Genomic DNA, 26285 nt, shown 5'->3' on the forward strand with positions numbered 1-26285 from the left:
GCAGTGAAACTGTGGCCCAGCCCTGAGGTGGGATCAAATACACATCTTCTCTTCCACCAGAATGACTGTTTTTCCTTTTCTCCTCCCAGCTCCCACTTCTGGACTCATCCTCCTCTGCTCTCTATGCATCTCTGAGGAAGTAAATCTGGGGAGGAGAGGTCCCCTTTAAAGAGAGGACTATGTTCCTCTAAACTATACTCTAGGCTCTCAGTTGTTTCAGAAAGATTCTCCTAGCTTGACCACCCCCAAGGTTTGGAAAGAACTCAGGAGGCTTTTAAAAATCACTAGGTGGACACTGGGTACTAAAAGTCCACAGGAACTTCTACTGGTCCCAAGAACTGCCTGCCAACTGACCGTGTCCCGTTCCTGATTGCAGCATGCCTCAGAAAGGGAACAATTTGGTCACCACCCCTCTTGGAAATGGTCTAGAGCCTAGAGTCTGTGGGGGCAGGTGGGAGAGGCAAGCAGTGTCTCCTGTTGGCTTCCTCCCTCTAGCTCTGAGCTCAGATAGCAGCCATGGGGTGGGGGGAGTGAGAGCTAGAGTTGCCCCCTCCCCAACCCAGGAGAACAGAAGGAGAGGGGGGGAAAAGGGTTAAAGAATGTAGCAGGATAGATGAGGAGGGCTCCCCCTTTATGAGAACTAGGGGAGGGGCATGAAGAAAAGAGGGAGGGAAGGTAGGGCCAGAAGGAGATGAGGGAGGGGGTTACAATCGAGATTGTAAAATGAATAAATTAAAATTAAAAATTTTTTGGCAGGAGGTGAAGCTGATGTATTAGACACCCCACATTCCTCAGCCTCACCTCTAGGCCTGCCCTCTGACCCTCAAATCCTGGGGGAAGTGGAGGAGGAACAAAGGAGGCCCAGGTCAAGGGATGGGATGGGCAGGGGTTGTTCGACAGTGTCACACACAGGCACATATAGGAGCCAGTGATACTGGCCGCTGGAAATTCTCAAGACTTAGAGCTAGGAAGAGCAGGAAGGAGGCATAGACAGAGGGAGGTCGTGAGAGAGGTGCCCATCAGTCAAGAGGGCATCTGTCCAGGAACCCCGGACATCACCCACAACACTCCTTGTTCTGGCTGATGGACAGGAAGGAAGTTTTTGGAGGAAGGAGGGGAGACAGCAAATGCCAAGCCCATGTACGCCACCTCCCAGAGACCATGACCCTAGACCCTACATCAGTGTTGGAGAAGAGCTGGAGTGCCTACTTATACCACGTCCAATTTATATGCAAAGAAGCAGGGCTTCAAGGGCTGGAGGCACACACGAGAGGGGCAAGGCTATAAGACTCTGAGGAACATCTGTCTTGGGCTCAGATTTTCATGTGCATTCCAATCAGGCCACAGGGTGCCCTGAGGGATAGCCAACACCCTGGAAGGCCCTGGTCTTTCGTCTGCCAGAGGCTTGCCACAGCAGAGGACAACACTGTCCCAACATTTTAGGTATCCCACAGTCAGGGACAAACAGGCATACATCTGGGGGTCTCTGAGCCTAGCTGTCCTCCCCATTGCACCATCCCAGGTCTAGGGTCAGAGGAGACATCTGGGCAGGAGGATGTACCTGGGCATAGTTCTCAGCTCGGGTGAGTAGCGGCAACTCATAGGCCGTGGAGAAGTGGGTCCGGACCTGCTGCATCTGCCCAAAACGCTCCCTCTTCCGCCACTTGGCCCTCCGGTTCTGGAACCAAACCTATAAGACAAAGCAGTGGGTGGTCATAGGGGTTAGGAAACACTGCTCCCTGACTCCACCAGCCAGGGGTGTGTGTGTGTGTGTGTGTGTGTGTGTGTGTGTGTGTGTGTGTGTGTGTGTGTGTGTGTTTAGGGCACAGAGAAAGAGTAAACCCCAACCTTTCAGTTCTTTGGTACAAGAACTAGCCATGCAGAACTGTCAGAGTTGGGGAGGCCTTCTACACTCCACAGGCCTGTGTAGGCTTCAGATTCCAGAACAGGCAAGTGTCACACAGCACAGAACACACACACACACACACACACACACACACACAAGCCATTGACCACTGTATATAATCTGCTGAGGGTCACAGATTCCAGGAGAAATCACATCAAGCTATGAAGAACTTTCTAGAGATTTCTTTCCTTAGCCACTCACACACAGCCTGAAGGCTTGTGGCTCCTTAGGACCCGCTAATAGAAACAAATCTAGAGTACACACCTCCCCGAATCCTTTTGAAAGAAACCAAGAGCTCAGCTCAGGCCCCCTTCCCTTGTGTTGTGGTGGGTGTGACCCTCTGAAACAACAGTAGGCAGGAAAAGATGGATGGAAACAGGAGCTCAATTGTGGAGGGTGGCATGCACCAGCTGAGGGTTTGCACTCAGAGGGGTGTCAGTAGGGGTGGCTGCTGAAAACTCCTATGCAGATTGGTTGGTCCTGGACAGGTGGTACCTGTCACTGAGGCATAGGTGCTGGGCCATTGGCTTGACCAAGCACTCAGCACAAGAGAGGTCTAAGTCAGATATAAGTGTGGAGACTCTTGTGAGGGGGGGAGGGACCTTCCCAAAACAAGAAGGACAAGGGCAAAGGCAGACTGCTACCCTAGGGACCTTAACTGGTTATGGACAGAGTGGAGGGTGCAGTCAGAGAAGGTGGGCAGAGGGCAGAGGATGGTGCCTGCAGCTTCCTCAGGACTCTCTCATGAGCTCTGTGGATTCACATGTACACAGGCACAGTTCAGCAACATGTGTTCAGTCTCTAGCCTGCAGGCCGCATGCATCCCACGACAGCTATGAGCGAAGCCCAACAAAAAGTGTAACTCAATCGCATGGCTCTCAATTGGAAACTTTGTTGATGACAATGTCCTATTGCGATGGCAAAAGGTTGGACAAATGTGTGCTGCTGTGGTCTGCACCCAGGCTGCTCATTTGAGGCCCGGACTGTGAGAAAGACATTATTAGCAGGGAAGGGTAGGGGCTCCCCTGGCCACAGCGGTCAGCTGTGCTTCTGGGATGGAGACCAGAGGAGCTGCTCCACTGTCCTGCCTGAGAGCACCCAGACTCCTTGAGAACCATGGCAGGGAAGGAAAAAAGGTGCTGTGGGCCTTCCTGAGAGGCCAGGCCTGTGGGAGTTGTAGAGTGTCTTTGAAAAGAAAGGCTTGTGGTGGCGCCTGCACTCCCAAGAGCCTCAATTTCCACATCTTTAGGATGGGGCTGAGGTCTGGGCTGACGTCAGAGTGGAGGTGGGGACAGCAGATGGGAACACAGCGTGAAGTTTCTAGAGCGCTCAAGTTGTTTTTATAAGGCTCCTGACCTCATTCTCTTGGGGGAAGAAGAGTGGTCAAAGTCTGAGGATGTCTCTCATCAGTCCTGGGTAGGGAAAGTGGGCGCATCCTTCTCTGGCTCACTTTCCCAGTGCTAATCTGACATAAACACATTTACACACAAAAGTATCTATCTGGTCACGGGTGCACACTCACACATATGTGCACATACATGCATACACACACACATACACACACACACACACACACACAGAGAGAGAGAGAGAGAGAGAGAGAGAGAGAGAGAGAGAGAGAATGTTCTTCCTGTGACCTCCATGGAGGCCAGCCTTTTCCAAGGCTCAAGGTCTCAGTCTCTGCCCCAGAGCCTGGGGGATGGGTACTTCTACTCTGAATAGCCCTGGGGTGCAGGCCCAGGAAGCCCATTGGGATAAAAGAACACATGGGGGCTCTTCTGCATTGTGAAATGGGATCCCCCTTTATCAGTGGCTGTGGTGGGGTCTGGGGGGCAGGCTGCAGGAGTCAATCAGAAGAAGTTGTTTTCATTTCATGTTTAATTTCCTGCAGCCCCAGCTCAGCCTTCCGCTCTGTCCTCAGCCTCCCAGGGTTTTCTGGAATGGAGAGTGGGAGGCGGGGGGGGGGTGGGGGGGGGGTGGGGGGGGTGGGGGGGGCGGTGCTGGAGGCACCCAAGCATACAGCTCCACTCACTCCTTCTCTCTTTGAGGGTGGGGTAGAGACAAGAGAAGCTGCAGTTTTGTGGTTCCAGGTCCCTTTTGTGGTGGGGATGTAGAGGGGGGTGATGCCGCTGAGGGTTGTGAAACTGAGGTCCCAGGGATGGCTGGGAGGGATCCAGAGTATAAGTCGGTGACTGGCAAAGGGGCACGGAATTGAGGGAAGGAGCTGAGTGAGGGATGGAATATGGTGCTTGTGGGAGGTGGGGAACCCCATTATCTGTGAAGGGGAAGGCAAGAGCATTGTTTGGGGGAGGGAGTAGAAAAGAGTCATGGTAGGACCTATTTGATGAAGTTAGTGGGAGATTTGGGGTGGGGGGCAGAGTGGAGAAACTCGGGTCAGTGGGTCAGCCTACCAAGGGCTTCCTTCGCCAGGCAGCCCTTCTTCCTCATTTCACTCTGTGCCTGAGGCCCTGAGCTTAAGTTCTACCTCTTCTGTCCCCCAGTTGGCTGAAGCTGTTAGCCTGGCTGGCCCTCAGTGTCCTCCCATCCTCTAGGAAGTGGCATGGTACCTGGTGGCCCCCTCTGTGCTCCAATCCATGTTTCTGCGCAGAGACTTGGTGTGTCCTCCCATCTCTGACCCCCCGGATGTGCCTCTGTGTCTCAAGGCTGTGTAACCCGCAGGCTTGTCTCTCTAGCCCCCGGGAGGAGAGCTCACGAAGGTCTCCGCTGTGCTTCCATTCTGCATGTTGTGCCCAGGACCACCCCGTTCCCAGCCCACCCGGGCCTGGCCCACTCAGCACAGGCCTCTCTGGAGGACCAGGCCGTCTTGGAAGAGGCCTCTCTAACCGCAGCCCATCTGGGGCCAGGGCGGGGTGGCCCAGGGCGGGGAGGCCTCAGTCTCATTGTCTTCAGACACCAGCTGTGGAGATTGGAATCCCAGACAGCAGAGAGAGGCCCTGAAGCCCCCTGGAGCAGGGCCAGACCCCAGGCTGCTTCTCATGAAGGACCATCTTGGGACCACCCCATTGGCCCCTCCCTGTCCCTGCCATCACTGTACACCAGGCACCTGGCTTGCCACCAGCAGAGTGTGGGTCCTGGGTGAACTCCACAGAAGCAGGCAAGGTGGTTCTAGTACACCCTTGCGCGCGCGCGCGCGCGCGCGCGCGCACACACATACACACACACACACACACACACACACACACACACAAACACACCACCTCAGGGTACTGCCAGGCTCAACACAGAGGTTTGACGCACATGAAGATCCCACCCACCCTGCTGCCTTTGTACAGAGAAAAGACTAAGAACAATCTGGCACGTGCCGGGGAACAGCGAGCTGAAGTCAAACAGCACTGGCCCCGAGTGGGGAGTCCTGGAGCTCAGGCTCAGCACTGCCTGTGTTGCTTAACCCTGAGCAGTCACAAGACCCACATTTGGGTCTTTCTTCCTCATCAAAATACAGTGTGACCTTTACTGCACTACGATTCTGTAATTCTATAATCTTCCTATTTGATAGGAAGACAGGCAACACATTAGGGTTTCCCTTTCTGCCTTGGCTGATGGGAAGCTCAAGGCTGAGTTTGGACAATAAGGAACCTTATCTGGTAGGTTTTCATTTTTATTTATTTTTTAATCATAACCACCTCATTTCTTGGCACTGTTTCTGGTCTTAGGCTACAATACATCTCTAGTTGTAAATTTTCTCAACATTTTGGAAGTAGGTCTGTATATGTCTCCGAGTGTCAACAAAGCACTGGCCTAGCTGTAGAGCAGTGACAGAGGAACACTTGGTCTGTGTTGTTCTGTTTCCAGCTGAGTGGTCCATGAACTTTGCTCTGGACACTCAAGTTCATCTGGGAAGTGTGTGCGCAGTGCTTTCATGCACACGGGTGCACACAGACAAGCAGAAAGCAAGCAGGTTTATCCCACCCCAAAATGCTACCTACCTACTGGCACTGTGGGCTTGCAACCAGCTCCCCCTTTTTCTGCTCTTTCTGTTCTGTTCCCAGTCCTGAGCTGGAGATGAAGTTGGATTCTGGGGCTCCTATGAGAGCTCAGGTAGGTGAGGTCTTGTGGGGGCATGAGAGGGCACTGCCAGCTGTTCTGCCATTCTTCATGAAACCAAAGACTGCAGCGTGCTCCGGCAGCTACAGTGTCTGTGGCTGCAGGTTTCCTGGTATTGCTTATGTGCCCAGGCTTAATGACAGATGCCTCAGTGTGTTAAATAGTGTGTGAAGCTGATGGGCACTCAGTCAATGCCCCAGAACCACCAGTAGAATAAAAGCTACAGTGTCCATGAGTCTGTCCAGGACCACAGGGATTTTTGTTCTGACTCCCTGGGCAGCAGACCACAGTTGCTATGGCCATTAAACAAAACAAAACAAAACAAAACACTGTCTTGGGGTTATTAAGATGGTTCAGTCTGTAAAGTGCTCACCATGGAAGCAAGAGGGCCCAAGTTCAGATCCCTAGAGCCTGCTGAAAAGAGCCAGGCATGATAGTATGCACCTGCAACCCCAGTTCTGGCAAGCGGGGCAGACAGGAAGCCAAATTGATAAGCTCAGGGTTCGGAGAGAGAAAGGCCTTGCCTAAGATTGGAAGCAATTGAGGAAGATACCTAGTATTGACCTCTGGCCTCCACACACACATGCATATACTTGTACATGTATCTTCCTCCATTTGAAGACATACATGAACATACACACATGTAAAAACAAATGGACAAACAAACAGACCCTCTCTACTTGCACGCATCAGGCTCCTGCCTGCTGGATAGGAACCATCGTGTGCCATTTTTGCCATGCTTTGAGTGGAAACGCAACCTGACTGTGGACTTGATTTCATACTACACTGAAGCTTGAACCAAGTGTGTGGACTTGGTCATATGCGCTTTGGCACATTGGGCTTTGCTGTGATTTCCTGCAGAGGGGGCACACCATCTGGGCAAAGCAGGGCTGCTGGGCTATACATATTTGCTGCCTTTGTTACCTGGAATTCAGCCTTCTCTAGTCAGTAGGGACACAGATGTAAATGGGTGGGACCCAAGATGGTAATCTCGGGGCATGAAAGGCAAGGCAAGAGGGTCAGTAGTTGAAAGCCAGCTGTGGTGACTTAGTAAGACAGAGGCCAATCTGAGCTGCATGAGGCCCTACCTTAAAAGCAACACAGTTAAGTAATCAAGGATCTCTCATTTCAGGGGCAAGAGAATAACGTGGCCAGTCTAGCCAGAAGAGGAAGCAGCATGAGTGGATGAAAGTGGCCTGCTTTGGTTGTGTTGAGCTAGGTTGAGTTATACCAGGCTGTGTGGTATTGTGCGGTGTTCCGCTGAGTCAAGCTGAGCTGATCAATACAGAGCCGACATGCTCCTGGGTTTGTTTGGGCTGAATGGAGCTGTGAGCGGTGAATGGTGATGAATTTGTTGTCTGGGACTGTTGCATTAGATTTAGTTTTGTTGTGTTGAACTGAGCTGTATGTGTTGAGTTGGATTGTACTGGGCTAAGCTGGGTTGTGTTGTGTTACATTGTGCTATATTATATAGCTTGGGCCATGTCGCATTGGGTTGAGCCGAGCTGTACATGATGTGCTGGGTTATGTTTTAATGTGCTGTGTTGCACTGGGTTGTATTTAATGAGCTGTGTGTGGTGAGCTGTGCTATGCTGGGTGACTTGTTCTGGGTTGTGTTGGATTGTTGCACTGGTCTTCATTGGGTTGTACTGGGTTGCATTGTGTCATAGGGGTTGTTCCGGGTTAAACTCTGTGTGCTAAGTTGCACCATCTTGAACTGGCTTGTTCTGGGCTGTGCTGTATTGAGCTGGGTTGTGTGGCACTGGGTGGAACTGAACTGTGTGCAGTGAGCTGTACCGTTCTGAGGTGGGTTGTAAGTCTGTGCTGCACTGGGCTGCATTGTGCTGTGCTGTGGCTGTGCAGTGATTGGCCATGTTGCCTTGAGTTGTGTTGTCCTGGGGTTGAACTGACCTGTGCATGGTTGGTTGTGCTGCACTCGGTTGTATGGGCCCGGTTAGGTTGTAGTGTGCTGAGTTGGGTTTGGGTAGTGATGGGGATAGTGCATTGTATTGGCCATGATAGCCAGGAGTCTCCCTAGAGGAGACATGTTGACTGAGGTCTGATAGATGAAGGAGGCAGCTATCTTAGATAGGCATGGGGCTGTACTGTTCCCTGCTTCTACTACAGGGCATGAACATCTGTCCCTTGTTCCATGCCCAGTCAGAGAAGCAGGTCTCTCAGGAGAGTCCTGTCATCTTGCCCTTCAGTTAAGGCATGGACTCACAGGTAGCAGCCTTCTTATCCCTCCACATGGCTTCCCTCTCCTGCCCCCACCTTGCAGAGCTGATTATAGTGGCTACACAGATCTACTATGGCTGGGGCAGAACCATCGGGGTGACCAGAGCCCCTCTTGGCCTGGCAGGCCCTCCTGGGGTGAGCAAACCCTGGCATAGCCCACAGTAGTCAGTAGATCCCAGCTGCAGCTGGAGCCCGAGGCCCTGTGGATCCCCTGCCCTGTTGTTCTGGCTGACCTGCACGCGGGCCTCAGTGAGGTCGGTCCTCATAGCCAGCTGCTCCCGTGCATACACATCAGGATAGTGTGTCTTCTGGAAGACCTTCTCCAGCTCCTCCAGCTGGTAGCTGGTGAAGGTGGTTCGGTTCCGCCGCTTCTTGCCTTTGTTGCTCTCAGAGTCGGTCTTTTCCAGGGGACTTGGGATTTCAGCACTAGCCCGGTCTTGGGGCCCTTTGGCCCCTGTCTCCTTCACACTGAGGTAGCTGTTGTCCATGCCCACAGGCTCAGAGTCAGGGGGCAACTCTGGCTCACCCAGGTTGCTCTCTTTTGCTGAGGAAGAGAAGAAAAGGTTAGACACTTGAATGCAGCAAGGGACGGGGGGAGAACATGTTTCCCTCACAGAGTCACACTGGGTACCAGGTCAGGAGACTCAGTTTTCATACCCTAGCTTTTCATCAGCATCCCCAGTGACTTTGGGCACGTCTTTCCCCTCCATCACCCTCTGTTGCATCGTCCTAAAATGAGTCCCTTCTGGCACCAACGTCATGTAGCTCTAGGTGGGCCACTCTGACCTTGGTGACTTTCTCCCCACTCTGTGGATGTAAGACTCCTCCCCTATGAGAGCTCCTTCAGCCAAAATCTTTAGGCATGGACCCAGGGACTAGCTGACACAATACTGAGGCTCCCTTGGGTAGGTGAGAACACTCTGAACTTGGTGGGAAAGAGAAAGGCCAATATTGAGGCACACAGTTTGGTCTTCATGGAGGTCAACAGACTGTTTCGAGACTTGAGTGTTAAGAGACTCACCTCTCATGCCCTACTCCACCTGTAACCCTCACTGCCTGCAGGAAGGCCATCAGCAGGTGGGTTTCACTGAGGCATGGGTCCATGCTGGGGTTCCTTTCACTAGCAGCAGCTGCCACTGTCTACCACAGCTGTTCAGGCCTTCACCCCTGGGGATGCCCTCTGTGGGGCCACCGGGAATCATCACAAACACAACTTACAGCCTAGGCCCCGAATCCTGCCTGCTGACACAGTGGGATCTTCATGGTAGATCCCTGGAAGCTCAGAGCTCCAAAGAACCAAGTCAAGGAACCAGGTCAAGAGTGGGAAGGTGGAGGTGAGGGTAAGAGAGTAGGAGCTGCTGGCCCATCTATCCATCTAGACAGACACATTTGCCTCGAGATAGCAAAGGCCTCAGAGCCTGGGCTCCAGGACCAGACAGCAAGGTGTGTCTGCCACACCTCTAGCTGCATATCTCCATGTTTCTAATGAATCCCCTTTGTGGCTCAGTTTCCCCTTTATCATTTGGGGGTGAATGAAGACACCCCCACACACAGACGTCCTGTCCATTCACAACAAGAGTGTGCGGTTAAGCACAAGCATCATCCATTCCAACCCTCTGCTTCTCCTTCCGGAAACAGGTCCACGCAGTTTGTGTTTTGGATCAGGATGCTGCCTCCAGCCTGATCTTCTGATGTCATCAAGATTGGCGTTGGGGACTGACGCCTCAAGCTTACCAGCCTCCTTGTGAGCACTAGGGAAGGCAAGGGGACTTTTAGCCCTTGTCAGTCTCCCTCCAACTCTGTGGCATTGAAGAAAGGGAGGAGATGGGAGTGCTCAGGGTAGGCCTGGAAGCAGCTCCTGAAGGGCCACTCACAGCGTCTATGCCACAGGGGTGGCTGACCCACCCAGAGGCGGCACAAATGACAGCCATGTGAGGCCAGCTTACACAGCGAGCCACGGCATCGGTGTCAGCACGGTGTGAATTGCAGCTGGCAGCCGGGCCAACAGCTTCCAGAAAAGATATTTATCTTCCTGGCAGACAAATAAGTTTTATGTTTTAGGTTTTGTTTTGTTTTTTTTTTTTTTTTTTAAGAAAAGAAATCCCACCCAGCTCACCAAAAATAAACAGTCTTCTTGTGCAACTTCCTGGCAGCTAGGCCGGGGAAGACAGGGCCACCCCCTCCTGGCCTAGGCCTGCTCCCCAGGCTCATCCTTGCCCCATGGACCCTAACAATGTCTCCAGGCATCCAGCCTGGAGCTGGGATCACCCCCATGGGATTGAGGGCCAGTTGAGGGCAGCTACATAGAAACCAGAGTTGGAAGGACCAGCCCTAGCTTGTCATTTAAACTGAGGAAAAGCAGGCTGGATAGCAAAAAAGAATATGCCTTAATTGTCCACAGAACACAGCCTTCTGCTCCTGGGCATGGGACCTGTTTCCAAGGAGAAGAAATCCAGGGCCTCTCAGAAGTCCTGCCCCTGAGAACAGGGGACTAAGATGAAGTTTGAGGCACCCTCAGTATGGAACTAGTTCTTGGCCTAGCAGGAGAAGACAGAAGAGAGCGCAGTCATCTGATGAGAAAGAAGTGAGGGTCTACCTCTGCCTGTATCCAGTCACCCACTGGACCAAGTGAGTAGGAGACAGGGAGACAGCAAGATGTGTACTGAGATCACATCCCCAGAATGAGGCACCTACTTTGGGCCCAAGTTCTGTCCATCTTGGTGTGCATGTCTGCGTGTGTGTGTGTGTGTGTGTGTGTGTGTGTGTGTGTGTGTGTGTATGTGTGTGTGTGTGTGTACACACATATAGACGTGGAGGCCAGAGAGAAACTTCAAATGCTGTTCCTAGGAGCCATCTACCAAGTTCTTGGGCACAGGGTATTTCACTGGTCTGAGGCTTGCTGGTCCACTAGGCTAGCTGGGCAGAGAGCTCCACCTCCTCAGCGTTGAGGTCATAAGCACATTGCACCATGCCCAGATGCTTTGGGTGTCAGGCACTTGACCAACTGAGCCATCTCCCCAACCCTCAGCGCCAATTTCTTAGAACATTTATTGTATATGTATGAATGTGTACCACATAAGCTCTTGGGAGTTATGGATGGTTGTGAGCCATGATGTGGGTGCTGAGAAGAGAAGCCAGGTCCTCTGCAAGAGCAACAAGGAGGCTTAAGCACTGAGCCATATCTCCAGCCTGCCAATCTTTGTTTTCAATCACTTAAAAACAAGCTTTAACTTTAAATACAGTTTGATCACATTTTTCCCTCCCCCAAGCCCTTCCAGATCCTCTCTCCAACCCTCCCCGGCCAGCTTTATGTTCTTTCTCAAAAAATAAAAGCTCAACACAACAAAGAGAACAAAATAAATTGCCACGCCCCCCCCCCAAAAAAACTTCCCACCAAACTAATCAAATAAAAGTGATCTCAGAGATGAGGATATGTGTACACACACACACACACACACACACACACACACACACACACACACACACACACACTGTGGAGTTCAGGAGTCCATTATACGTTCCTTAACTGCCCCTGAACATGAAGCCTGTCCTGGAGGGGCTGACATACCCAGTATCACTCCATTGGAGAAAACTGATTTTCCCTCTCCCAGCAGGTATAAATGATGATTCAGTTGTTAACCTTTACCCTAGTCAGCGTGCTAATTTTGATTATTAAATTTCTTGTTTTAAATGCTGAAGCTGGGTTCCTGCTCTGGACAATAAGGGGAAAATTCTCTCAAGTTCTGTAGCCATATGTACCTTCTCAGCATGACAAACCTCAGGTGGGGGGACTCCAGCCATCTGTCATAAGCTTCCTCTATCTGTGGTCCCAGATGCCAAGCCTTTTACCCTTAGTCAGGCCATATCTGTCCTCGGGGGATCTGGTTCATTGCTCCTGTTCCAGCTCTCCAGGGTCCTTCCCTGAAACATCTTCCAGAGACCATGGGACCCAGCTCCTCTGTGGGAAGGATGCTACCTATCTACTTAAAGGCCGTGTCTTCCACTCCTACTCCCCATGCAACCCTCAGTAGACAGGGTCTGTTTGGATTAAGTGGGGTCCGGAGATGAGGAGGGAAGCATGCGGGCCCCTGTGTGATCCTGGGGAGCTGACTAGGAAGTGGTCTGGGTAAGGCCTAGTGTAGTTCAGAACATAGCTCAGGGTGACAATCTTCATCAATAAGATGGGTCTAAAATCCTTGGCTCCACAGTGTGTGTCTGATTACTCCTGACTAAAGGAGGCCATTGTCCTCCTTGGTTCCCTGCAACCCTCAACTGTGACCACCTGCTCAGAAAAGCTTGACTTCCATGTGGCCTGCAGCTGCTCTCCCAGGAAGCCCTCCAGCAGAGCCAGCCCTCTGTCCTCCACTCAGCTCTCACACTCTGGGGTTTTCTGATTAGCTGTGAACGAAGATCTCAGTGTCTGACTCCCCAAGTGCCCAAGGGGTGCTTCTTGCACTTGCCCTGTCTCAGTTCACAGCATAGGGAGGGGCAGGCGCAAATAGGCAGGGAGAGGCTGCGGGAGAAAAGATGAGTCGAGGCCAGGAGACACTACAATGCTCCCTCTCCATCCAGTCACTCTGTGCAGCTGTGTGCCGTGGCCTCACTGCATACTTGAATGCAGACATGAATCAGATACATGAAGAATTGAGCCCAGGCTCACTGGGGGTGACTGAAAGAAACAAAGCCGAGATGGACCTTAAGGGACAGGAAAGAAGAAGTAAGCAGAACCAGCAGTGAGGGACTAGCATCTAAACCAATGGTTCTCAACCTTCCTAATGCTGTGACCCTTTAATACAGTCTTCATGTTGTGGTGACCCCCAAGCCATAAAAATATTTTCATTGCCACTTCATAACTGTAATTTTGCTACTGTTAGGAATCATAATGTAAATATCTGATACACAGGGCATCGGATACTGGACCCCTGTGAAAGGATTCTTTGGGTTGGAGAGATGGCTCAGAGGTTAAGAGCACCATGTGTTCTTCCTAAAAGTCCTGAGTTCAAATCCCAGCAACCACATGGTGGCTCACAACCACCTATAGTGAGATTTGGTACCCTCTTCTGGCCTACAGCATACATGTGGGAAGAATGCTGTATAAATAATAAATAAATCTTAAAAAAAGAAAGAAAGAAAGAAAGAAAGGATTCTTTGACCACCCCCTCCCAAAAGGTTGTTACCCACAGGTTGAGAGCCACTGAACTAAGCCATCATCCATCACCTACCAGGGGCCACCGCACTGCACAAGAGAAGTGGCCTCCGGAAGCGCCAGTGTGCCCAACTGTGCGGGTCTTTCTCCACCGGCTAATGACCCCAGTACTGGCTGGAGTAGGTGAAACAGCAACAGAGCCCGGCTTGAATCCAGTCCACTACCAGCAAGGCTGCCTTTTCCTCAGCCTTCAGGGATACCCTGCATGGATTCTACACTGGCTGGAAGTCCTCCTCCCCAAATCTGGGAAGGAGCCTTTTGTGGGTGTCCCAGAGTCAAGACAGCAAGTAGAGACTGTGTTATCCTGACCTAACGCGTCCTCCTTCCATTTATCCTCCCACCCTACCTCATGGCTTGGAGCTCACTGTGTAGATCATGCTGGCCCTAAACTCAGAGATCCACTGCATTTGCATGCACCCCTCATGATCAGTGATCAGATTCAGGCTACCCAGAAAAGGGAGCCTAGGAGTGCCCACAAGTGACTGTCCAAAGTCATGCCTGCTCCAGAAAGGTCTCCCTCCTCAGAGTGCCAAAGCCTCTTGAATAATCGGAGGCCAGTGTTATTCTCATGGACCTTTTTGGACAGGTGGGGAGCCAGAAGCAAGAGCTTCTGGGTGGGCCACAGACTTTTTCTGGGAACCAGCTGTCCCAGCTTGTGAAACCAAGAAAGTGGGGAACCCGCCTTCATTCCCTCAACCTCTACCCAATCACACCCTTCCCACTAGGGTCATCCGAAGCTTTAGAAAATTTCTAAAACTGTTTTTTTTTCTTTTTCTTTCTTCCTTTCTTTTTTCTTCCTTCCTTTCTTTCTTTCTTTCTTTCTTTTTAACTGTGATTGTTTTGGGGAGGGCATCGGCAGCCTCTTTGTGCACCCTTCTGTGCTAGAGGATGTGAGCCCCAGGGTATGGGCACCGGCCTGCAGCTGGGGATGGGTGTGGGGGAACTGCTTCCAGTTGCCTGCAAATGGGGGTGGGTGGGTTGTGAGTGTGCAGACATGTGTATGGTTGTGTGTCAGTATGGCTGGGTGAGTGTGGACCTGGGTAGAATGTGTGTACATGTGTGTCTGGGCATAGGCAGTGCATGCAGAGTGTATGGCTACAGGGTCTGAGTAATTTTATCCTCCATGGTTTTGATTACATCTATTTTCCCTCCAAACATCTGCTTTGTGGGGGACATGCCGCTCGCTCTGTTCCCCGGGTGAGCCGGCCCCACACACCCTGTGGCGGAGTGCACAGCACCGATGTAATCTCCTTAAACAAAACAGGCCAGCACGGGGCCCTTTTATGCTATTTAAAGGGCACTGACTAAACCCACCGCTGTCCAAACAGTCCTGGGCGGCTGAGGCGGAGGCTAAAGGTTAGCCATTGATCACACAGATCCTCCGCCCCACCTCATCTGCCCCTGGGCTCTGTCCAGGGGTCTTTAGCAGCTTGGCAAAATGACGCTGAAGGGGAAGAAGTACTCAGGCTACCTGCCATCGAAAGCACGGGGAACACAAGAGGCAGTGAGTCTAAGAGAGAGAGAATGTGCCAGCTAGTGCTCAGGCTAGTGGGGGAAGCACCCTCCGGCCTCAGAGCTGTAAGGAAGAATGAGATGGACCAAAGGAAGCGTAGGGAGCAGGTGAACTAACTGGATGGTGTGTCCCGGGATATGGGTACTGGAGGGAAATAGTGAAATCTGAATTGGGTGTGGACTTTAGTTCATAATAATGCTTTTTAAAAAAGTAGCGGTTTATTTGAACAGGCAGCTCAGCAAAGAAGATACCTGGGTAGCTAGTAAACCTGGGACAGGCAGGTCACCATTACTTACTACTGAGCACAAAAGAAAAGTGGGGTGAGATCCCAGGGCACCCCCACCCAGTGGAGATACAGAAATAAAAACCAGTGGCACAGGTCACAGTGGTTGTAACCATGTCAGCAGTTTCTTTCGTGATCAGACCTACCTCAGCCTTGGCCCCAGCAAGCCTTCAGTTCAGCAGATGCCGTAAGAAATGAAGACTCATCTGTGAGAGACAGAGACCCAAACGGAGAGAAAACACTACTGCTATGTTTGGCCCTGAATGTCCCCAATGTTTGTCATGTGTCAGAGGCTTGGTCCTCAGCTTGACAAGGCTGGAAAGTGAGGGACATTTTAGGAGCTCAGGTCTGTAGAGGAGTGTAGGCGGGTCTTAGGTCATTGGAGATGTGTCCTTGAAAAGGGTTATGGGACACTAACGTCTCCCTCCTCCGCCTTCCTGCTTGTAGCTCCCTCCGCATCATGCTCCTGCTGCGATGAGCTACATGATCACAGACCCAAATCAAACTGTGACATGAATCCACGCGCTGGAACAACATCTTAGCTCATAGAATGGTGCTCATCTCTGACAAGTAAAGCTCATTTTACCAAGAGATAAATAAACATGCTGGAAAGGTGTTGGGAGAGAACCTCCAGAGCAGTGAGAACCCCCCCCTTTTTTTCTTTTAAATTGATTCTCACAGGCATTTTGTCACAGTCACAGAAAGCTGACTAACATAGCAAATGTCCTTTAGAAGGTGACTGGTGAGCAGGCTGAGGAGCGCATGGTGGAATAGCAATCTGCAATGAAAGGGACCAGTGGCCTGGCGACATGGGGGAGTCTCAGCAGCACACTACAGCATGGAAAAGAACCAGCCTGAGAGCGCTCACACTGTTACTTCATTCAGGTATCATATGAGTTTGGGAACAGTAGAAATGGAGGCACAGAGGGCAGATGGCTGCCTGCCAGGGGCCAGGAGAAGCAAGGAGGGGGGGTGGGGGTGGGGGGTTTTGTCAACAAAGGGATCTCACTGATGTGAGAGACTGTCCTAGAGCTATATGATTGGGCCTTGTGATGATGTCAATGGGCATATACACCTGCAGGGGCATGCCTTAAAATGCCACAAATTTACACCAAACTTTATTTCAGACAATGCTGTTTTATGGTGTGAAAATGTAATTGAAGAGAAAATACAAAATGACATTGCCCATCATTCAATGTTCACAGACCTTTACCCCAAAGTCCCACTTCTAAGGCCTTGGCCTAAAGAGGTAATAAACAATGGACACAAGGAATGAAAGAGAGGCCAAGTTCATCAGGCCATTGTCTACTGCGTAGAAAGCTGAGGTGAGTCAAAACAGGCAGCGTAAAGACTGTTCTTCCCATATGTAGATGCTGCGCACTCTGTACAGCGTCTTTGTTGGGATTTAACATTAATTATTGTGCATTTATCAGTTTGCTTATTTCTCCTTTATTTTGACTGTCTCCCTCCCCTTCAGAAAGCAGTGGTGTTTTTTTACACTCTTTCCATCCAATGCTTAGTAGTGCACTGGGAACACATTAGTTGTTCAGTAAATACTTGATGAAAAATAACTGAAATCTGCTGTAGGACAGGGCTTTGGGAAGTGGAAGACATGCATATCTATGAAGTTTTGGGTTGATAAAAAGCATGAGACAAGCATGGTGTGATTATCCTTAGAAAACATGTAGTTTTCCCGAAGTAGGCATTTGAGTGTGTGGGCTAACTTTTCCTTTCTGTTGATCTGTTCTGCTCTGGCTGGCTTGAAATACCATTGTGTTTGTTCTCTGGGATCAGGTTAAACTCTTATCTGAAGTTGAAACTGGAAATCACAGTGAAATCGTGCTCATAGCTTCCCATCATGATGGTGATGATACTGTCTTTTTGGGGTGGTGCTGTCATGGTGAGGATGGCACTGTCATGGTGGGGATGGTACTGTCATGGTGGGGATGGTACTGTCATGGCGGGGATGGTCCTGTCATGGTGAGGATGGCACTGTCATGGTGGGGTGGTGCTGTCATGGTGGGGATGGCACTGTCCTCCCATCTGGGCCCTAATGGACTCCAAGCCAAAGCCTCTGCGACTGCTGACTCCCTGTGTTCAAGTCCAGTTGAGATTTCCTCATAGAATTGTTGGGTTGCAGGCTTATAATCCTTAGTACAGCTAGCGGGTGTCTAAGACACAGGCAGCCATCATGCCACACCCAAAGCAAAGGTCTCTCTAGCTTCCAGAGGCCTCACTCAGACCCCAGATACATGAAGGGTATTCCTTGAAATAGTACATATATCAACGGCGAACACTTTAGAATATAAAGAATACCCCACAGGGCTGGAGAGATAGATGGTTCTGCTTATAAAGTGCTTGGTGTGCAAGCAGGAGTGCCTGGGTTCAGTTCCCAGCATCCACATAAAGAGCCAGGTGCAGTGTTGCAGGCTTGTGATCCCAGCTCTGGATCTCTGCAGTTTGCTGACCAGCTGGCCCAGCCGCTCAGTGATGTCATTGCTATTGCCAGGTTCAGTGACAGACACCATCACAAGGAATAAGGTAGAGAACAATTAAAGAGCACCCTCACCTGAAAACAACCTCTGCTCCCCATGTGGCTGTGCACCAACACACACACACACACACACACACACACACACACACACACACGAAAGAAAGAAAGAAAGAAAGAAAGAAAGAAAGAAAGAAAGAAAGAAAGAAAAAGAAAAACAAAGCCTGAAGCCCTGTGTAGTGGCACACACCTTTAATCCCAGCACCTGGAAGGCAAAGGCAGGTGGATCTATGAGTTCGAGGACACCCTAATCTACACGGTGGGTTCCAGGACAGCCAGTGCTTTTTATAGAGACTCTGTATCAAGACCAAACACACACCCTAAATATTAATGAAAAATACGTGGAACAGTTCCTCCAGTGTTTGACATTCGAAGGTGACAGAATATCGTGGTTCTGCTCTTCGCATTCTGCTAAGCTGGCCAACTCCACTGTGGCTTTTAGGGACCTGCGAGCCAGGTCATCTTCTCTTGCTTAACCGACTTTCACCTGCTCACTTCCCCACATTACTACTTCCTCCCCATGTGCTGATGGGTTTCCTGCTCTGTAGCCGCCCTCCCTCTGCCTGATAGGTAGTGGAGCACTGCTGTCTCCTGCTGCCACTCCCCCCGCCCCCCCATGTCTCTCTGTCTCTTTCTGTCTGTCTCTCTGTCTCTCTCCTCCCCACCGCCCCCACCCCCACCCCCGCTGTGTCTTCTATGGGTTTTTGTCTTTATCATACTATCCTGGGTTCCCTATGGAAATTTAAGAAACAATCAAGTCAAGCCAAGAGAAAGGACCTTTAACACACTTGTGCACACAAACAGGCTGGTTTGGCAAAAGCATTTTCAGCCTCACTCTGCCCTGAGCTTCTTCTACTTCATAGGACCCCACCCTATGGACGTGTGTTTTACTGAATCTGTCCTCTGTGACGGGACCCACAGGTCTGACTGGAAGAGGCTGTGGCAACTTGGAGATGAGCTTCTGTGAGTAAATTCCCTTTTCACTCATGCCGCCTACCTCAAGGCAGTGCCAAGAATAAGGATGTTAGAGTTATGTCATAGATGCATCTCCTGGTCTCTGGTAAACACAGCTAAGCTGCCTTCCAGAACTGGGCTTGTGCCCTCAGAAACCAGCTATGTGTCTTCCCCCTTCAGGATCAGTACAGGCCATTTTTAAAATCATCGCTATGGTGGGGTGAGAGCAAGGTCTCCGCTTCATTTACAATTCTATTACTAACCCAAAGAAACCTGTTTTCTGTGTTTCTTCTGCTGTAAATGGTCTCTGCCTGGCTTCTCAGGCTCAACCAGAGCTCACTCTCTTTTGTTGACCCCACGGCTGGGCTGAGCTCTTAAACCCTAGACCATAAGCCATACAGAACAGAATCTGAGCCTGAAAGATGTGGATGCATAGGGCATACCCCTGAAATCAGTGTGGAGTGCATGTGCACAGAACCCCTGGGCTCCTGCTGTGCTAGCTCTGGGCTCCCTGTAGGAGCCAGCTCACCTCAGCACACACTGCCTGTGTGTAGTGGTTGCCTCATGGGGGTAGAAGAGACCTTTTGAGAAGAAGCTCAAAGAAACCATCTATAAAGCCTGCATGGAGGACCAAAGGCAGCCCTGTGGCTGTTTGGGCCTTGAACAAACCTCTGAGCTAGCAATGAATGTTTTCTTAGTTCTACAACTCTGAGTGAACCCATGACACTTAGAGTGCAAAAAGGAACTGTAGAGGGCCTAGTCCTGTGGACAACCAACACTGAGGGGGATAGGGAGGGTCACCAGGGTGCTGGTCACCCTCAGGCTTGGTTCTGTGTCAGGAATCTAGGTCCAACTCACAGAGGCCAAGAGCAAGGCTGCAGTTTCACACACTTACCACTAGGAGGCACTGCAGTTCCAATAAAGTGTTCGTGGGCCTAAGGCAAAGTGGAGGGGGCTGGCCCCCACTCCTTAAAGCGGTTTGAAGACTGTTTCTAGGAGAATCTACCAGTTCAGCAGGTATTCAGCTGCTGCAGTGCCATCTCTATGAGGGGCACAGGGATGGACAAGGCAGGCCCCAGTACTTCCGGAAGCGCTTTTGCCTCCTCGACATCTCATAGCTCATTGCACCACTCTCAAAAATCCTCCGATGGGCAAAATGAGGCACAGATAGAGACTCATTTAATATCAACAGCATATGAATGACAGGCCTCAGGTTAGTTCTCTCCCTGAAGACCCCTGAAGATGCCTTAGGCTCTAGCTATACTGGCACCAGGAGGTGTGCAGGAAAACATCTGACTCACTTGTGAATGTCTCTCTTGTGCCAGCACTCCTCAATATACCGTGTCGTCTTGCTGGTGGATCTCCCTACATCTCAGAACTGTCTCCCCTGGGCTTTGAGCTCGGCCTAAGGGCTACCCTTAGCAAAGGCAGGTGCCTCAGCTCCACCTTGCACAGATAATATCTGGGTTCCCTTCTTCTCCTGGGGGAGGCTTTTTCTTGGTTTAGTGGGTGGAATGGGATTCTCAGAATCGAGGAAGGATAAAGAATTAACACAGAACATCACAGAGAGCAGGACATATGCTTGGTATCTACACGGTCCTTGGCAGCTTCTGTGCCTTGCTATGGTGGCTCCCTCTTTACAGACACCAAGTAAAAGCATCCCATTTCACAGCTCCAGAAACTGAAGCCAGGGAGGGTAACGGCTTGTTTAAAAAGTAGCTTGACCTAGGATACTTCCACTGCATCCTGCTGGGCAGGTGCCTTAGTGAGACAGGTGCCTGGTAGAACATGTGTCCTGGTGTGACAGGGTTAGACATTCAGACACCAGGGACAAGAAGCGTAGGAGGCCAGCTCTCAGCTGCCTCGTGGAGGACCTGTCACACCCTACCTCCATCCTGACCCTGTGCATGAGACCAGTGTCACCGACTGTCAGGGACCTCAAGTGTAGACTTGTGTCTTCTTTCATAACTGCACGCCAAAGCACTTAGAAGCAAAGAGGCAGGATCAGCAGCTCAGGCAGTTCATGGAAAGTGCAGCGCGCCCTTGTGGGCCTGCAAGCTGGTCATCGTTGCCTGTTGATTCACATAAGACCCAGAAGTTCGAGGATAGCCAGGTTGGCATGACAAAGCATTGGCATGTGGGGGCAGGAGAGGGACATCTGGGATTTCCCAGTACAGTTGGCATCTTTTCCCTAAGTCTGAACTTTTATCAAAATGGAAAGCTTTTTTTTTTCTTTTAAATCAAGAAACGATACATAAAGGCTTTATCCAGGATCCCAGCACAGGACACATTCCACACTGTTTAGCACAGGGCCTGGGCTGGAGAGAGTGAGTATACCACCCCCCCCCCCCCCGAACTACCACCATAGCATCCTCAGCATCCAGTGCCTGGTCCCCATGCCCTCAGCAGAGCCCAAGGCTGATGCCAGAGGACACCTCACCCAGCTTTTTGTGAGACTGTCTCACCCAGCCCTTCAGAGGCCCCATATGGAACCTGTACTTCCTTCAGTGGTGACTTCCAGGCAACAGAAATTTGTCAGCTGAGAATAACACACACACACACACACACACACACACACACACACACACACACACACACTCTCTCTCTCTCTCTCTCTCTCTGAATCTATCCCACACATTGCTCTGACTGCCACACATGTACCATGACATGAGAGCCCACACACAGATACACACAAAATAAGTAAATAGAAGGGGAGGTGGAGACAGGTGGATACTGGACTCTTTGGCCATCTGGCCTTGCTGAGTTAGTGAGTACACGACCTACTGAGAGGCCTTGTCTCAGACAGCAAGGTGGCCCTCCAGCCTCCTCGTACATGAGCACAGCCACACATACACACAAAGCCACAGCCTGATGGAGGGCACAGACAGGTAACAAGTGCCATCTAGTTGTCACAGGGGATTCCAGCTAAATAAGCGCTGTGTCATGCCAGGACACCAGGGTCCACAGGAAGCAGGGCTGGCTGCTTCAGAATGAAAGGCCAAGCAGATCTTTGAACTTGGGACTGAAAAGCCAACAAGAACTCTAACTGGCCTGTTAGCTCCGCTCCGTGTACCAGCTTGTCTGGGTACAGTGAAAGGTGGGACTTGAATCCATGTCTTCTGGCTTCTAAGCCTGTGGTCTGTCCCCTCACTGCCTCTGTCAACCCCTCTAAACCACATGGCCTTGAGTATGTTGCCAAGTGCCAGTAACTTCATAACCCAGATCCTGTGTTTCGTCTCACAGCAAAAGGAAGCCGGTGTCCCTGATGGCCCCTCAAAGACACTGTGGCAAGATGGAGAAGCTTAAATCTTGTGCAACGTGAAGGAATGAGAAGTAACTGAACTGAGACAGGCCGGGTGTACTCCCTAGCTCTGCCCTTCTTTATTCCCTCTTCCATGCAGTCATTCAACCAGCATTTCTGGAGGTGTCTTAACAAGCTGACAAAACTCCAGGTGGTGGGACTGGGAAGCATCACGGCTCCCATCAAATGCTCATCTCAAGGAGGAAGGCTGTCGGAGGTACAGAGTGGTGGTGGAATGAGACCGGAAAGATCTAGGTGACAGAGTGGGTTGCCGGGGCAACCTTGGTCTCTGCACAGGGTTGCTGAGGCTGCCATGTGCTAAAGAGGCCAGCTTGAAGCTCTTTCTAGCCAACCTCATCATACTAAGTACATTGACTGTCTCCACAAAAAAAAAAAAAACAAAAACAAACAAACAAATAAAAAAGGCAGAGGTAGAGGAGAGGAGGCTCCAGTCAGCCTCCAAGGGCATCTTTGGGAAAGCAATTGTTGTGTGCCTTTGTTTCCTTGCCCGTGAAGCCAGGCTGAGCAGTCTACATCCCTGAAGGCTGTGAAATGGAAATGAGGCAGAAAGCATGGATCCATACCCCTTTGCCACCAAATCCCCCAGGGCACACAATACAGCCTAACTATGGGGTCCACACAGAGCAAGAGGGAAGGGAAGATCCCTCCGGGGCAGGAGCACCCCCACCTCTCAGTCCTTTCCAGGTATCTTCTCTTCTGCTCAAGTCTCTCCAGCTTCAGCTGCTGGGACATGTATGGACCATAAACCTCTGTGCTGTGTGACTCCCAGGGTCTCCTTCAATCAGAGCGCATTTCATATCTGTGCAGCGCAAGTCCTGCAGCAGGGGAAACACTGTAACTGCCGCAAATTTCCAGAACATTTGAAAACATCATAAAAGCCAGGCATTGCATGTCCATTCTTTCTGTTTTGCGTACTTTATTATGTATATTTCTGGCAGCTTCTACCCACAGGGCAAGGAAGGTATGATACAAGCCTCCATGGCCCTTTCCTGCCTTGTGTCTGTCTTTAAACACCTCTGAAAACAAGAGACTCTGGTGTTTCCGGGTTTCCAGCCTTTGCGGGAGCCATGTAAATCTAGGAGGAGACTGCTTCTTTCACGAGTGACCTAAATGTGGTTGTTGTAAGGCATAGATTCACTGTCAAACAGGGGTAGTGGGAAGAGCTTTTCTCTCTCTGATGAGAAGAAAGAAGTCATGGCTGAATCCATTATAAAGTTGCTACTTAATTTTCTGAGAAAAGACCATTTGATATTTGGTTTCAAAGGGAAGGTGGCTAATTCATAAGGACCTGAGTTCTGGTCCCCAGAACCCGTGTAAAAGCGGGGTAGGCATGGCTGCCGCCTGTGATAGCAGATCTCCTAGGCAAATTAACTAGCTTTACTAGGCAGAACTGAGGAGCCCAGGTTTGTCAAGAGAGTAGGGAGTGATTGAGAAGACACTTGACATCAACTTGGGTAACACACGTGCATGACCACCTGTACGCAGACATTCACACATGTCAACACGCATCACACATATGTATGTGCAAAATTCTGAGCTCCACACACATGCTGTGGCACACACACACTATCACATACACATCATACACAAACATGCGTGCATGTACACACACGCACACATGTAAAATAAGGTTTTAGAAATTGTGCATGCTACCTGCCTGCAGAGCAGGCCCAGAAGACTGTGGTTGATCATTTGTGTTAATGCTTAGGCAAGGTAGCCTCTTCCCCTGGGCCCAGTGCCTGGAGCTTGAGGCCTGGTGGATTCACTGATGACTGGGCAGAGGACAAGCAGTGCAAGTGCCTTTTCTGGGAATGAATGTTACACAAGAGAGCTGACAGCATGAAGCCTGCAGCAGGCAGGTCACGGGCTGCCTTCCAGGGGATCCTCTTAGCTTACAGGGAGAAAGCTTTGGAGCTGTGTTAATGAGATGAGGTTACATCCTTATTACAGTTAACCAGAGTGACCCAGGGGCCCCCCAAATAGACAGAAGCTTAGGGGGCATCTCTGGAGTCTCCCTTGTCAGCTCTGGTTCCTAGGAAACATGTATGTCCCTAAGTTGAATCTTGTGGCTGGCCAATCACTAACCTGAAGGCAAGAAGAGAGACAGAGTGGTCTTTGTTTTCTTGTCTTCTACAATTCTGAACTTCACATGAGAAAGGCAGACAGATGGACTGGACCAGCACAAGAGACTAGAATACCAGACGAAAGCTCTCAGGTGCCCCACAAATAATTCTCACCCAGTATTAAGACTGCTCCACGGAGAGTCAGCTGCCTTTTCTGCTGTGGTGCTAGGACCGGAAAGTCCACACATAGATGGAGCCAGCACCCATCTCATGCTGTACCCTAAGACTGACCCAAAATGCATCAAAGGCCTGATCTAAGACTCCAAATGGTAATAGAAAAAAATGCAAATTAATGACATAGGTGCCATCAATAAGGCTGTGACACCAAAAAAAAAAAAAAAGGTGACAAAGGAAAAAAGATGATAAACCAGCTGTTATAAAAATGAAGCCTTTGTTTATCAAAGGAAAGCATCTACTCAGGAGGCAAGCGCATTTTGTGATACTTATAAACCGTCTTTCTGATAAGAGACTATCATCCAAAACACCAAAGATTCTGCTATGGTCTTTGCGTGTGGATCAGCGTTAGGGCACACAGATAGGACACGGGTGTCAATCCCTATCACCACAAAGAGTAACAAGTCCTTCCACTTAACAACACAAACATGCAAACAGAACCAAAACCTGGAAAAGGATCTGGAGAGGCATTTCTTCTGAGAAGTTACCCTGATGGCCAAGAACGTATTCGGACAAACTTAAATGAGGGAAGGGAAAAACTCAGAGACAGAAAGCAGAGTGAAGGCTACCTGGAGCCAGGGGAGAGATGATGTAAGCTTTTGTTTAACAGGTAGAGTCTATTTAAAATGATGGGAGAGTTTTGGAAATAGAGGAAATGGTTATACAACCTTTTGTGCGTATTTAATGCCAATGAATTGTACACTTAAAGATAGCTAAAATAATTAACCCTATGCTATATTATGTAGTGTGTGTGTGTGTGTGTGTGTGTGTGTGTGTGTGTGTGTGTGTGTGTGTCACCATGTGTAGCTCAGACTGTCCTGGAACTCACAAGGTAGCCCAGGCTGGCCTGAAACTCACCTGCACAGGATCTGTAAAGTGGAGGCAGGTTTCCTGCCATGTGGTCCTGTGACGGAACTTAGAAAGGTCCCTGATGTAGCCCAGGCTAGCCTCATCCTCACAGCAAGCTTCATGCCTCACCCTCTCATGTGCTGGGTTTACAGGCTTGAGTCCCACACTCAGGATTGTGTCACGTATGCACATTTTACCACCATTAAGACAACAAATAAACGCCATCTCCCCTACGGCTAAAGTTTCTGAAATTGTTTTTAAAGGTCATACCAAGCAACGTTAACAACGTTCATTAGGGAGCTTGTCTTCACAGTCTCCTCAGCAACCTCAGGGGAGTCCCTTAAAGCCCAAGCCTTAGCAGAACAGCCTGCCCCTGCCAATCCTAAGGCTCCAACTCCCTGCAGTGATCATGGCTGGTTCAGACCTTTGCTAACCCAAACCATTGATTCAGGCAGTTTCCTGATGACAGAGGGCTATTCCCTGCCCCTTCTGCGGACTGGCTCCAAGTCAGCCTCTGAGGTCTAGTTCAGATGTCCTTAGGCATCCTAGACCACTGCTACCTCTTTGGGGATTGTCCATGTGGCTTATCCTGGGGAGGCTGGTGCCTACGAGGGCAGAAATCAGCTCATTAACAGCCAGACCCTGGGACATGCCTGGCCAGGGTGTTGTTCACAGGTTCTGTTGATGGGAGAAACCTTCTCAGGGCCTTGCCCACAGCTTCATGTGAGCCTGCTCCCTCTTTAGTGAAGGAGAACACTGTTCTGTCTCTGTCACATTCTTCTCCAAGTACCTAGCAGTCTGAAATAGTGGAAGCCAACCCCAGTGCTGACATCCCCAGGCTTCCTCTCTCTCTCTCTCTCTCTCTCTCTCTCTTCCTCTCTCTCTCTCTCTCTCTCTCTCTCTCTCTCTCTCTCTCTCTCTCTCTCTCTCGTGCGCGCGCGCGCGCGCGTGTGTGTGTGTGTGTGTGTGTGTGTGTGTGTGTGTGTAAAGGCATGCCCATGCAAATGCTGGGGGCCACGGGGAGCAGAAGAAATGGTGCTGGGAGAAAGCCTAGGCTGCAGTAGGGTACTCAAAGAAAAACTAGGAACTGAGTAGGTGGGA

The 26285-nt window shown here is 50.4% G+C and overlaps 1 protein-coding gene across 3 annotated transcripts in view; it reads right to left on the reverse strand.

The window, feature by feature from the left end:
* The window catches only part of ALX4 (ALX homeobox 4), a 40903-nt gene that overhangs the window by 4331 nt on the left and 10287 nt on the right, over window positions 1–26285 (reverse strand). For all 3 annotated transcript variants that reach the window (XR_014778068.1, XM_084775947.1, XM_084775948.1), the window contains 2 exons: window positions 8443–8753; window positions 1562–1690 (listed from right to left, as the gene is read on the reverse strand). Coding sequence is in view for 2 of the 3 variants with exons in the window: in XM_084775947.1 (XP_084632073.1) it covers window positions 1562–1690; window positions 8443–8753 (440 nt within the window). In the remaining variant the exon portion in view is untranslated. The remainder of the gene's footprint in view (window positions 1–1561; window positions 1691–8442; window positions 8754–26285) is intronic.

This window comes from Acomys minous (assembly GCF_964271855.1).
Source record: "Acomys minous genome assembly, chromosome: 3".
Lineage (NCBI taxonomy): Eukaryota > Metazoa > Chordata > Mammalia > Rodentia > Muridae > Acomys > Acomys minous.